At 43.4% G+C, this 14,001-nt stretch overlaps 1 protein-coding gene across 1 annotated transcript; it reads right to left on the bottom strand.

The window, feature by feature from the left end:
• Nucleotides 1-670: 670 nt before the first annotated feature.
• Nucleotides 671-12,995, bottom strand: BAMBI (BMP and activin membrane bound inhibitor). Its single transcript, XM_066280953.1, has 3 exons — nucleotides 12,543-12,995; nucleotides 7,641-7,928; nucleotides 671-7,244 (listed from the first exon to the last, which is right to left on the bottom strand). The coding sequence occupies exons 1-3, from the start codon at nucleotides 12,616-12,618 to the stop codon at nucleotides 6,826-6,828; spliced, it is 783 nt and encodes a 260-aa protein (XP_066137050.1). The 5' UTR covers nucleotides 12,619-12,995; the 3' UTR covers nucleotides 671-6,825.
• Nucleotides 12,996-14,001: the final 1,006 nt, after the last annotated feature.

A 14,001-nucleotide genomic window follows, 5' to 3' on the forward strand; every position in this document is an offset into this window, starting at 1 on the left:
TCCCAGTCAGGGCATATGTGGGAGTCTGTCCCTGCCTCCCTTCCTCTCACTGAATTAAAAAAAAAAGTCTAAATTATAAAATTGTAAATGGGTTCATAACAGTTTAGAAGTTATAAGTAACCTTCAAATGGAGATGCTAAATGTTTGGGGGGTAGGGAAGGCAATCTGTAACTTTTGGTCTGTCCCTGAATGATGCGGCAAGTTACAACCTCTGCTCAGAGGTTCGTTCAGAAGAAGAAAGCATTTGCTGAAGTTGCCCCTGTGGATCTGGGACAAGCTGTTGAAGCAGAGATACCACTAAGTCATCCTGCCAAGTCCAGCTTACTCACCTTTTGGACCAACAACACACTCAAGTGGCTTGTTCTTACCTCCTTAGAGAAGCAATGCTTGATGAAAATTTTGGGTATTTTAAAACACTTTAGAGTACGACCCTGGCCAGTTGTGGTAGAGCTTTGGCCAGGCATGTGGAAGTCCCGTTTGATTCCTGGTCAGGGCACATAGGAGAAGCAACCAGCTGCTTCTTCACTCATCTCCTTCCCCTTCTTTATTTCTTTCTCTCTCTCCTCCTCTTCTGTAGCCATTAGTTCAAGAGAGTTGCCTCCCCACCCTCCCAACCCCCCTACCCTCCCATACGCTCACCACCCACCACTGGCACTGAGGATGGCTCTGTGGAGCCTCCACCCCAGGTGCTAAAAATAGCTTGGTTGGGTTGCTGAGCATAGCCCAGGATGGGTAGCCCCCTCTAGGGGATTTGCCTGGTGGATCCCAGTCAGGGCACATGCCTGAGTCTGTCTCTCTATCTCCCCTCCTCTCACTTGGAAAAGAAAAATAAATGAGTGAGTGAGTGAAAGTACAACTCTTTCATGATATCCTTCATGGTGAGAATTAGTGTCCTTTAATTAGCTCAGAGACTGCCCCACATCTGAAAGGTGGATTGAGCAGGTTGACCTTAGCGACTTCTTCATTCCTTTTCAGACCCATTGTAATGGTTTCTTCTCAACTCCCTTTACTAGCAATTTGTTTTCCCGTAGGCCTTTCCATCCAAAATATATATATATATTTTTATATATCTGTAAAACAGTAGTTTAGAGAAACAAATTAGAAAAAGGCATTTGTTTACTTAATGACAATCTGAATTCAGATGTCTGATGACAAAATGCCTTAATCTGTCCTTCACCTCAAACTCTCCTCTGCTTGGATTACGGAAATGTTCAAGGTTACTGATCCTAGCTCCCCACCCACAGGGAATTCACAGTTTTATCCAAGGGTCGGGAACCAATGGCTCGTGAGCCAGATGTGGGTCTTTTGATGGTTGCATCTGGCTTGTAGACAAATCTTTAATAAAAAAAATGTTAAAAATATAAAACATTCTCATGTATTACAATCCATTCATTTCCTACCACTCATGTTCATGGTTGCAGGTGGCTAGAGCCAATCACAGCTTCCTCCGGGACAACACCAAATTTTTATTGGATAATGCATAGCGTACATGGGTCGTTGTATGGCTCTCATGGAATTACATTTTAAAATATGTGGTGTTCATGGCTCTCTCAGCTAAAAAGATTCCTGACCCCTGGTCTAATCCCTAAATCCAGATGAGAAATACTCCATGTACCAAATCAGCTGTGAAGTCTATGGTATCAAAAGTACATCCACTAAATTTTTAACTAAAAATAGTTCTTCAAAGTGGACTTCCAACACTTGAAAAGTATGAAACTGCTTTTAAAGTATGGTGTTTTTCCACTGTCCTTGTCAGTTCCCTGGGGCACTCCAAGGGGAAGAGACCAAGGATAAAGAGCTTTCTGTATTTCTCTTGGTTTTAACGGCTAAAACAATTTTTGTTCCATTAGGTTTGTAATGTGAGATCTTTCCAAGTAAATTTACACAACACGCTTTGACTTCATTAATTCATCATGACGAACGTAGTCTTCACATGTCTGAAAACAAATTGCTGACTGCTCACAAATCCCATCCTCTATTTACACGCTGCCCTCAAAATTGTTAAATACAACATTATTCCAGGATTCCAAAGACTACTGGGCTAGCATGGCATATCTGCATTCACATGTCATGCAATCAATCATTACCAGCTCCTCTCTCTAGGGTTCTGCTCAGGTTTAGTCCAATATCAATCTAATCTGCGCTAGATAGGTAGCTAAACACAATTTGAAACAGCCCCTGAGAGGCCATCTGGCCACTGGCCTCCAGAGAGAATGAATCCCTTAAACTTTGAGGAATGACAAATGTCTTGAGATTATCTAGCAGCTTAACAAAGAATCGCCCTAGAGGTCTGGTACATGCCTTTCTGGTTATGCTTTTCATATTCACAGAATGGGGGAAGTTTGTAGAAACATGGCTGGTAGGTGATACTTTGAAACTCCTCAAAGCAGATCTACTGGAAAATTGTTTGCTGTGTTACAAGAATTAAACCCCTATCTGGTTAAACTCAGTTTACCACCCTCTCACTTCCATCTCCAAATTTCTGGAGTGGCCAAGTGAATTACACCACCAGGCTGTGGAATGGTATAGGGTTAGCAAATTAACAAGGATATATTTAAAGTCTAAAACTGTACCCCCAAATAGAATTGTAGAAATTTCATTGGCCTTCAAATTCTCAGCTCCCCAATCTGCCTTTCTGAGACAGCAGCACGAGGGGACATGGACAGAAGGTTCGGGGCAGCGAGGGAGGGGGAATGAGTTGGTGTCCGGAGCAGGCTTTTTTCCATTACAACTGTGACCAAGAGTAAATAACTCAATTAACTTTATCCAGGGAAAGTAAATTGTTTTTTAACTAACTACCTCTACCTCCCTCCCCCCAATTCACAAAGTCCCTAAAACCAGTAGTAGAACTACTTGTATTTTGGGGAGCGCCTGTGGGACAGATTGTAACTGACGGTAGAACTTGCCCAGAATGCATCAATCAGACACGAACTGGTCAAGCAATTCTGAAACATTATCTGTCACTTAACTTGACTGTTGACTTTCTTGATGAATTAACAATCCAGAACAGCTGAAACCCTGAGGGAACTTCATTCTGCCAAATGCCAAAAAAATAAAAATTAAAAAAAAAATACGTATATAAAATTAAAATGCTTTTATCAGTAGTCATCTAGATTAGTCCAAACGGAAATAATCACAAACCAATGTAATCAGTGGATATAAGAGGCTAAAAGCAGTAAATTGAAAGCAAATATTAAAAATACTAAATCCAGCCTGCCTGGACAGCTAGGTTGGTTGGAACATCATTCTTAAGTGCAGAGGTTGCTGGTTCAATCCCCTGTCAGGGCACATACAGGTACAGATTGTCCTGTCTCTCTCTCGCTCCCTCCCTTCCTCTCTCTAAAATCAATAAAGTAAACATTAAAAAAAAAAAGTAAACCCAGCCTGCAGGTGACTTAAGTGCCTGCAAATCTCAGATTTGCAAATATCTAAAACATGAAAAAGTAAAATATATCCACTTAAATAAATAACAGGCACAAGTTCTCAAATTCTGAGGGATGTTGGGCCGCTATCACCTCATAATAATCTCACGAAGTATCATCACTGATGCCACTTTATAACAAATCTTAGGTTAAGTCACTTGCCCAAGTTCACACAGCTCTTAGGGTCAAAGGCAGCCTTCAAACCCAGACCATTAGACTCCAAAGTGTGTTTGACTACTCTCTTGTATGAACGAGTTCAGCCTCATCACACCGGGTAACTTGGAGGTTTCAAGTTATTTGAACTGAGACAAAGAGGACCAATGAGAGGTTCTAGGGGGAAAAAGCTGCCTTGGCCTCCAAAAGACTAGTTTCAGACTTATGATACTGGATGCCACTGCTTTCAAGCTCGTAGCCTGTAATCAACCCACATTGAAACCAGCTTTATGAGCTCTTCAGAGGAGAGTTTTGTGATTTTCTAAAGCAGACATGTTTGGTATTTTAGGTCAAACCCTCTATGGTGCAGTGTTTTAATAAAAGCAGTTCAGCAGAAATGAAGAGACGTATTAGTCAATTTCTAGAAAACCTCTGCGCCATTCAAAGTAAGGAAGAAAATAACATAAAAGACATAAACATGACTAAATCAAAAATTTTTTTAAGGGAGTAGAATGTATAAGGGGTGTAGACACAGAAAATGGCAGATTTGGTCCCATTTGTCTCAGGCTTGGGCAAATTCTCACTTAGAAAGAAAAATTACTTTTGGGGGGGGGGGATATTTTATGTCAATATTAAACAAGGCCTGTTCCTGGTTAGCCCAGCCTTGCACTGACACGCCAAAGTAACAGTAAACATCTCTATGAGGGAAAAACAAATAAACCAGTGATTACCATTCTTATATCACTGAGTCAGATAGGTAGTTATTTCATAGAGGGTCCTTTATCTCTGCTCTCGGCAACTTCTGCATTTTCATAGGAAAGCAAAAGTACAATCTATATTTAGTTCTTAGTAAAAATCAAAGTTGAGAAGCCTGCACTATTTTCATTGAAAGGCCAAGTTATGCCTAGACCTGGCTTTAGGAAATGTGCACAGACCCAATGAATGAGAGGATTCAAAAGAAGAGGACTGTTATTAGCAAGAGACAGGGCCAGTTTATTAAATGGCTAGAACTTGAGCCCCATATAGCCAGTCTGACAGAGCACAGGAGGGCATACTGCCACCACCCCACTGAACAAGGAGGTGAGAACAGCCTCATGAATTTATAGTAGAAAGGACAAAATGTGGGTCAGAGAGCATAGAACCAGGTGAAGACACATGGCATTCTCTTTCTATTAACATTCTGTGACTTCAACACTAGCCTGCACCCCAGGCCTTTCCTGGAATATGATGTTGACTGATTTTGAAGTGTGTCAAAGCACATGCACCTCTATCGTTCACTGTTGTACTTCCTAATGAACTGCTGGTACTTGAAGCAATGGGATGAAGACAGACAGCGGAGCAAATAGCAGAAGAAACTTAACTCTACAGAACTGATACAAAGACTGGCTTGCTTAAAGAATCCTTGACCTTGCATGAGGCTGCAAGTCTTTCTACCTAAATAGAAAATCTCTAACTTGATTTAGAGCTACATAAAGTGAAGGTGAGGGTGGGAATTTCACCGGCAGGGATTTTGACCAAGCTGCTTCTCCGGACAGGTTTAGTCTGACAATTCTTTGACTCCCTCAAAAACTGGCACACATGACACTTAACACTTTTATAAATCAACTCATGTATGCACAAACTGTCTATCTCAAAAAGCACAAAACAAATCTGTTATTTATTAAAATGTGTATTTATTCCATAGCCTAATTTGTTTGGGGTTGTGGTCTATTAGTTAAATAATCTAGGTACTATGTTTAGACTACACCTTTCAATTCAGATTCTTCCATGAACTTGGCTACTGCTTCTGACTTAAGGGATCCAAATTATGCTCACCATAAAATATTCAGGAAAATACTTTTAAAATATCCTTTTAACACTCATAAAAGAAAATCCCATACTCAAATATGCAGGCTGTAGGTTCAATTTTAAGCAAAGGCTTCAAATATACAAAAGAATCAAGGGGGGAAAACTCTACATGGCAAATTATTCTCATTTAAGGTAACAAAGGTCTGTTTGGGGAGAACAGTACACAAATGTGGCACGGGTTTAAATCCAGGCCAGGCAGCGCTGCTGAGCAGAAAGTCCTACGGGCGGAAACACTGGTGTATTTGGGTAGTGGCTAAAGTCAATGTTTTGTTTGGTTATGTTAATAAAAGAATCATTTGGAGGAGGAAAACTAGAAGCGCTTGTGTTATTTAAATCTCAATTGCTATATAATGTTCACTACGGAAAAGCTTTCTAAAAATTGAGAAGTGAAAAATAAAATGTTGGTGTAACACTGTATAAAAAGAAGTTTTGAAAACTGGGAGAAGGGTACAATAGTTTGGCTAACTTGAAGTCCAAAACATTTCATTTGGTTTGAGACAGAGTAAACAATAAAAGTAGGCAGTGACTAAATTTAACTATGACAAAGTTCCGTTTAGGTTTTTCCCCCTGGTTGGAAGTAGACACATTGAACAGTGTTCCAGAACAAGTGGATCAAGTTGATAAATAGTACATTTACTGAGGCGACTTCAGAAACAGACCAATCATATCTGACATGGTATAAACATGTTCAAGACTTCTCGTAGATGAAAGTTAAAAACCAGAATGATCCAAACAAAAAAACATGGGTAAGACACTAAATGATGGGCAGTCCATTTAGAAATTCTCCATGCTGTAACACAGTTACACATGCACATGTAAGAATAAACAAGACCTTGGTCTTGTTTTAAAAAGAAGGAAGAATAGAAGAAAGAAAGGGAGGGAAGGAAAGAAGGAGGGAGGGAAGGGCCAAATCCTATAGTTAGACCCTACTCTGAGCAACAGATCTTCATTTGTATACTTAACATGTAGTTTCTTACAAGTCCCACTTAGTTTTTAATTTATGACAAGGCACTGCTCAATTTCAGACAAAAAAAAAAAAATATATATATATATATATTTAAATCTTTACAATAAATCAAGATATAGGAGCTTACATAGAGCACATTTTAGTTTATTCAGGTACTCATTCCAGCTCCCTCAAATGCAAATCACCCTGGTAACAGTGTGTACATAGTCTTCTCTTTGCTTTTTCTAATTTCAAAGCAAAAAATACATCTGACTGTATGTAAGTCTGTGCAAATAATCCTTCAGAAGAAACATCCAAGATTCTGTTTGCAGAGGTCATTTTCTCTCCCTCAAAGATGATGACATGAGTTTGATTTTCTTCAGATAAAGTGCTCCTGTCCAGCGGAACTCAAAAGGCCTTCAAGCATCGAAAAAGCTCAGTCTACACAGGACGCGGTCATACGAACTCCAGCCTCCCGTGCCCACTGTACATGCCCCAGTGAACCAGGGAAAGGATCTTGTCGTTGCTGAGGTCTGCTTGTCTCATCTTATCACAGGTCAGACAGCAGTTCTCATGCCCACTCACCGGCACCATACATTCCAAGTCCAACTTTGCAACCTGCCCCTTTTTGGAGTGGTGCCCGTGAAAGCTGTAGTGCAAACGCGACAGCATCTGTTGCCGCTGGTCCCGAAGCCTCTTGTTTTCACTTCGCAACATCCTCAAGGCCAGCATAATAAGCAACACTAAAATCAGCCCTCCAGCAATAGGAACGGCGATCACCGCAGCTCGGAACCACAACTCCTTGGAAGACGTCAGCTCCTGAACTTTGGTGATGAGGTTTCTGCTGCCGTCATGCTGATACCGGTTTCCTGGTCCTGCAGGAGCACAAGCAAAATGACATTAACCACTCCCATCGCCACTCATGCTCATCTTGCTGTCTGAAACCAGGCACCCCACTGAATGGCTTCCAATGAAGTCAACAATATTTACGAAATAAATGTTACAAAAACAATGCAAAGAAGATCACAAAAAATTTGCTTACAGAATTGTCATTACAGAGTAATAATGTTGAAAAAACAGGCAGAACCTATTATGTAGACAGTCAACTAATGCTCAGGCCAACATGAAAGCCACCTAATAGAGACGCATCTTTGCAAGGAGCCAAGCTTCTCCATCTGCTGTCACTAATTACATCAGCAACAAGATCAACAGCAGACACCCATGCAGCCGTGGCGTCACCGACCCGCACAGGTCAGGCAAGCACGACCTACCTGAGGCCTCCCCCTTGGGAGAAGAGAGAACATCGTGCAGCCCTCTGTAATTGCACATATCTTCATGACAGCATTCCAACGTGGGCACGGTGGTGCCAGAGTAGTTTTGTGCCTGTTTGGCACGGCAGATGTCAGCTGTGCTTGCAAGAGAGTCCAGGCAGCCATGGGTGAGTGGGGAGTTTGTGTTCTGAGGATCCAGAAGCCTAGAGAAGCAGGCACTCAGCTCAGACTTGCACATGTAACCAGTTGCCACGCAGTGAGCAGCGTCACAGTAGCATCTGATTTCACCTGAAAACAATGAGAAATTGCATCAAACTGCTTCAGAGACCAGTTAGTACATCTGCCTAAGTCAGTGGTTCTCAAACTTTTTGAAGTCGGGGCACATTTAAAATCCTACAAATAATTGTAGGCGCACTATATACGAATTTCTGAGAAATGTTATAATAATTAAGTCAAATATTAAAGAAAAAAAGTATCAAGTCCAAGCGTGCTTTTATGGTAATTAAATGAAATAAATGACAAAATTAAATTTATTCTGACATTAAAAAAGTTTTATGTTACATTTTTTGAGTCATGCTTTTTAGAATTCGTAAAAAAGAGGGGTTAAAAAATAACAGAGACGTTATCTTTTTATATATACAGATACATTCTTAGTAAGATTTAATAAATTCGGCAGGTCCTGGTGCGAATGTGTTAAGTTTTTTCATTCTTGTGTTTATGAGAAACATGAGCCTAATGTGTCCTAGCAATTTCTTCAATGTTTGGTCATATATTTGAAAGGCAAACTCTCATTTCCTCATCAATACATTGAAGAATTCCTCTCTTTTTACTCTTAATTGCATTGAGGGTAGAAAATCCTAATTCACATAAATACGATGTTGAAAATTGTAGTGAAATGTTCAAAGCTCTTTTAGATATTGCCACATATTCTTCTTTTATAGAAATCCAAAAGGCTTCAAGAGACAATTCCTTATGTTTAATCATCAATCCACGATTAGTGGATATAGCTGCCAGTTCTTCTTCTGTTAATGTTAAACCAAAATCACTTGAAGCTTCCATGAATAGGTTTCTGATCCAATCGTATTGTTCAGTGTTAAGAGATGGAAAATGCTATGAATTAAATTCTGCCCATCAGCCTTCAAGTCTTATTTTATTTACACTTAACTTTTGCTCACTTCCAGAATCAGATTCTTCAATATCACGCTTCTTTTTGAGAAATCTATCAATTTTATTTTGGTGTATTTATCTAAAAATATTATAATGATGCATTAATAATAAACATAATAATGATGTGTTAACAAAAAGAGTGGTATTTCCATAATGAAATGGTGTAATAAAGTAACTATTTATTTTTACATCTGGACACATGAACCAGCACAGCTAGTAATTCCAGGTCCCGAGTGGGAATGGTGTGAAATTAAGAAAATGCAAAGAATTAAGAAAATATGTGGTAGGGAGGGCCCTGTAATTGCTGCTGACAAGAACAAAGCACACCCAAAATCTTCATCTTGCTTTATTTATAGGGCAAAATGAGGCCATTAGCAAATCTTAACTTTACACCAAACAAAGGATAGAAGAAACTTGCCTCCAGTCTTTCCCGGGAACAGGGGAGGTAGTGTAAACAATCCAGCACCACAGCATAACAGCCTTTTGTAACCTAATCAGGCAAGAGAGAGGTGGGGGGTTCGGCAGACTGTCAGCTTACAGCCAATTCCCCACACTTCTGTCCCCCAAAAAATCTAAACTCCAAAAACCCCGTTGGTTTTTTGGTCCCCAACAGGCACATATTTCTCTGGAATACCATAGGGCACACCTGGAAATCTTCTAGAGCACACACTTTGAGAACCACTGGCTTAAGTAAATGCTAAATTCCAAGCTCAAAGGTACTAACTTTTAGAATATTCTACTGAGTGCTTACAATGGCAAGCCTGTGCTTAACTTCAATCCAGTTAAATACAACTTTAGAAATGTAGTGATCCCAGGAGCAGAGAATCAGAATCCAGCTTAGGTTTCTGATAAATTCGTAATTAAAAATACTACTTTTGTTTTTGAAGGTAAATAATCATCACAACAATTTCTCCTACCATAAAATAAATTATTTACCCGTTTTAATCCTACATGACCATACAACATGAAAATGCTAGGCTTTTTTATTTTGTCAGTATAAATATTTGATCGGAACTACTGAGTTGTTTACTATCTCAAAGGGCTGTGCCAAGATTTAAGAGCTTTAGCTAACACCTTATAAAGTTATTAACTAGAAACACAACAATCTAGAAACTGCTCCAGTCAGGAGGTTTTAAAACTATGAAACTGGGCAGCTATTTGCAACCTCTCTAGAAAAGGCAAACTTTGCCTATAAAGATCTTTTTCATGCAGAGGAGCTTTTAGTATATTGTAAAACAGGAACTAGGCAGTTTACAATTAGTGGTTTGCTTGCCAAAGTCAATTTCTTCCAGCCCAAATGGAAAGTCATAAAACTGGGGGCGGAGGGGCGAGTGTAAAACTGCAAGGCTAAGGTCTCCTCCCCCTAACTCCCCAGTTTTACATGTAATTCAACATGGGATCTAAAAGGGGAAACACTGAATCTGAAAATCCTCGGCTGGTTGAATGAAAAATCCTCTAGGAAACCTCAAATTTTTCTACAGGAAGTGATTAAAGTTTCCTATATAAAACTTATTTTGTGAGTTGCGAGTCACTGCTGCAAGGCCAGATCTAAGGCTTTTAACACCAATTTCTACATGAAATGGTCTGGGCTTTAAGAATTATCACTAATATGATTTCCAACGCAGTGGACTCGAGTCACTGTCACATGCCACAGCTAAAGCTACTGTAAACTGAACTAATGCACACACCTCTATCCAGCTTCCCAATCTGAAGTTCTGTGTAGTTACTGAAACCTCCGCTCTGAAACTGAACAGCTCCATCCCACCCGTACCTTCCTTCCTCCTCCTCTCCCTGAATGCCTGAGTAAGGTGTCTCATTTAATTATCTGTCCAAATTCCAGACCACTGTATGGCATGCTCAGTTTTCACCAGAGGCTGCTCATACTTTGGTTCTAAAAAAGACCAGCCAACTAACTACACACAGATCTTTGGCAAGCCGGGTTTAACCATCCAAAACTGCAGGTCTTAAGTCTCCATCTGTGCTTCCTGTCCCGGTTCTGGGTCCAAGTCGCTTCTCTAGTGAAAACCTCAAGTTCGGAGCTTGCTTTACAAGTTTTTTTATCCTCTCCCCAGTTTATTGGATTTTTCACATAAACCTCACTGGCCTTATATGGTGGCAACTCAGGTCCCTAGGGTGACAAATTCCACATACAGACTTACAGTAGAAATAAAATGGATTAAAAGTCAGTTTAGATCCTGTTCCCCTCAGATCTCATGAAGAAAAAAACTGAATATAAGTGAAATACTGCTTTAAATGTTTACGAGAGTCTACTTAACACATATTACATTTCCAATGACCTAAAACAGTCTAATAAAATTTTGACAGGTAACTAGAAAAGTTCTAACAACTTAAAAAAATTGGAGCCACATTTGAGCATGTTGAGTCAACTTTTGTATAACTGTATTAAAACTATATTTCTGCCATTTCATAAAGTTTCTTCGTGTGGCATGCAAAAGGCCAGAAAGGGGACTGGTATTTTGAAACAGGGAACAATGCTCTTCTGTTTTTCCCCTTTCTTGTTACTGTATGTAGTGATTAAACAAAAATGTCTGCTTTAGTCAAGATGGCTACAGGAGAGACTGCTGGCTTCTTTCAAAGCTTTTGAAGTCAGCAGCAGTCAGAAATCTCTGATCCCCTAATTATATCATTATCAGGCACATAGTTTCGGTATCTGTGACTTCATGTCAGCCCTAGTCCCTCCCTGCTCTGCCTGTCTTTGATAGGGCCAGGAGGCTCCCCTCTGCAGGCTACAAGGGCTATTATTTAGGGTTAATTACACCCTTCCTTTCAAAATAAATAAATACTGTAGCACATCATCCTTGCTGGGCTAGCTTATCCTTTAACCTCATGCCTGCTACATGGCAATTATGAGAAAAGTGGGGGGTGCAAAAGCTAAACACTTCCTATTTTAAAAAAAGTTGATCTGCCATTCAGGGCAGGGTAGGTGGCGGACCCTTGAAATCTGGATGGAGTTTGGGTTATTTGAACTGAAAGGTGAAAGCCTGCAGGAGAAAAAAGAAGAGATCGAGTGCTGTTTTCTGTTTTTTGAGGAGTCTCTGTAAAATGAGGTGAGTGGGAAATGGGAGTAGTGACATAGCCCATTCCTCCCAGCCACGCGGAACGCGGCATGCATACACTCCGGCACACTGAATGCACACCCACACAGACACTCCCGGAGGCACACACACCAGCTGCTTCCCAGATACTCAGAGACACACACAAAGAAATACGCACGAGCAGAAAAACATCCAAATACAGAGAGACACACTCAAATACCGAGATCCATGCCAACACAGACGCACAACAGACACACACTCGGGTGCAGAGATGCACTCAAACATATATATTCAAACACAGAAACGTTCAAATAAAGCGACACGCTCAGGCACACTACCAGCGGGGCCAGGGGTCCGCGGTTCCTCGGGTGCTTCCCCGCCCCGGGGGGCCAGGGAGGCGGTGTCCAAGCCCACACCACTGCCCCGCTCCCCGGTCGCGTATATTCAGAAGTTTACTCCAGACAGACTTACAGAAACACTGTGACAAACACTTGCCCTGAGGTCTGAGGGCCCCTCCACGCGCCGGGCCCGACGCACCCGAGGGGTCGGCCGAGAAGCCAACACCGCAACTCCTAAGAAGTGGTAACTTGTCGCGACCTGCGGGCTCCGGCGCGGGAGGAAGCCTCTCCCGCCACTAACAAAGCGCTGGCAGCCGGCTTCAAAGGCCCGCGGCACTCACCTTTCGTGAACAGCACCGCCATGGCGCAGAGTTCGAGCTGCAGCCAGATGAAGATGTAGCTGGAATGGCGATCCATTGACGCCCCACGGCCGCGGAGCCCCCGCCGGTCTCCGAGCCGCGGGCAGCTGCAGCCTACGGCTCCCGGAGCGCGCAGTGCATGGGTGCTGCCCGGGGAGGCGGGCGCCGTCAGCGACGGAGCGAGGTTCCAGGCGGCGTCCGGGGCATGGAGCGCGGCTGGCTGGTGTGCGGAGACGAGGGCTTTCGCCCGTGGACACGGCGGGCACCGGGCCCTCCGCTCCGTCCGCGAGGCGCCTCACCTGGCTAAGCCGCCGTCTCCGCTCCTCCGTGGCCGGCCGCTGGCTAAGGAGAGCGCACACAGACGCCGCCAGCCGCGAGCTCCTACCCGTACCCGCCTCCTTCGGCCGGGCTCCGCGCTGTAAATACCCCTTCGCCGGGGGAGCCGGCGGGGCACCGCCTCGCCCCGGCCCGCACCACTGCCGTCCGATTGGCCGCCTGATTCAAGTCAATCATCCCGCAGCCAGGGGGCGGGCCCAGACGCGGACTGGGAGGGACCTGCCCGCAGCTTCTAGCGGCGCCGGCGTCTGGCCTTGGGCCCCCGTGGCTGCTGTCTCCCGCGCGCCCCCCAGCGGAGGCCTGCGCGGCCCTGACCTTCGCAGGCGCGCCTCGAGCCGGCGCTGCGTCTGTCTCTAGATCTAGACACCATTCAGCCTTGGGCTAGCGACCCTCAGCCCGAGGCTTCTTTTTTATTCCCCCTGAGACACGCGAGGGACCTGCGTGGCAGCCTTCGGGAGCCCTCCTCCGCTGCAGTCTCCGAGAGTCCCAGGGACAAGTGGCAGTCCCCGGCGTGCGCCCTCGCCCTAGGCGCTCCTGCTAAGCCCCACTGGCTCGCGTGTGGCTGTGGAGGGGGCGTCCAGTCGGGAGCCAGGAAGGGGTGTGGCGGGGCTCTGGGGTCTGCTTTCAGCTTTTGGTCCTCCCCCTCTCCCCCCGCCCCTCAGCGCATCCGCCTGGGGCAGCCTGCCCTGTGATCAATAAAGCCCAGACAGACAGACTTGATCAGTAAGAGCCGCCTAGTTCTCTTGGGTAGACAGGGGACGAGTAGTCGGCTAGAGACACTTAACGAAAATTAGCAAATCCAAAAAGCACCCGGCGCCAGCGAGACGACACAGGCCTAGACTGACACGCAATTAACTACCCCCAAACAATCGCAGGCAAACACACCGGCTGACCTTGATCAATATCAGCCCCTCAGTGATCTCCTTTCTGAGATGCTAATCTATTTATTAGGACTTGCAGGACTGCCTGCCCCAATGTACCAAAGGCAGTCCTTGAGGTTTTGCTGTTATTTTAAATAAATATTTTTTGGAGGGGAAAGTTAGCTTAAAACTCTTATCTAAGGAAATGCTCTTTTACCCCCTATTCCCCAAACCTGAGATTAGCA

This window comes from Saccopteryx bilineata, chromosome 5, assembly GCF_036850765.1.
Source record: "Saccopteryx bilineata isolate mSacBil1 chromosome 5, mSacBil1_pri_phased_curated, whole genome shotgun sequence".
NCBI lineage: Eukaryota > Metazoa > Chordata > Mammalia > Chiroptera > Emballonuridae > Saccopteryx > Saccopteryx bilineata.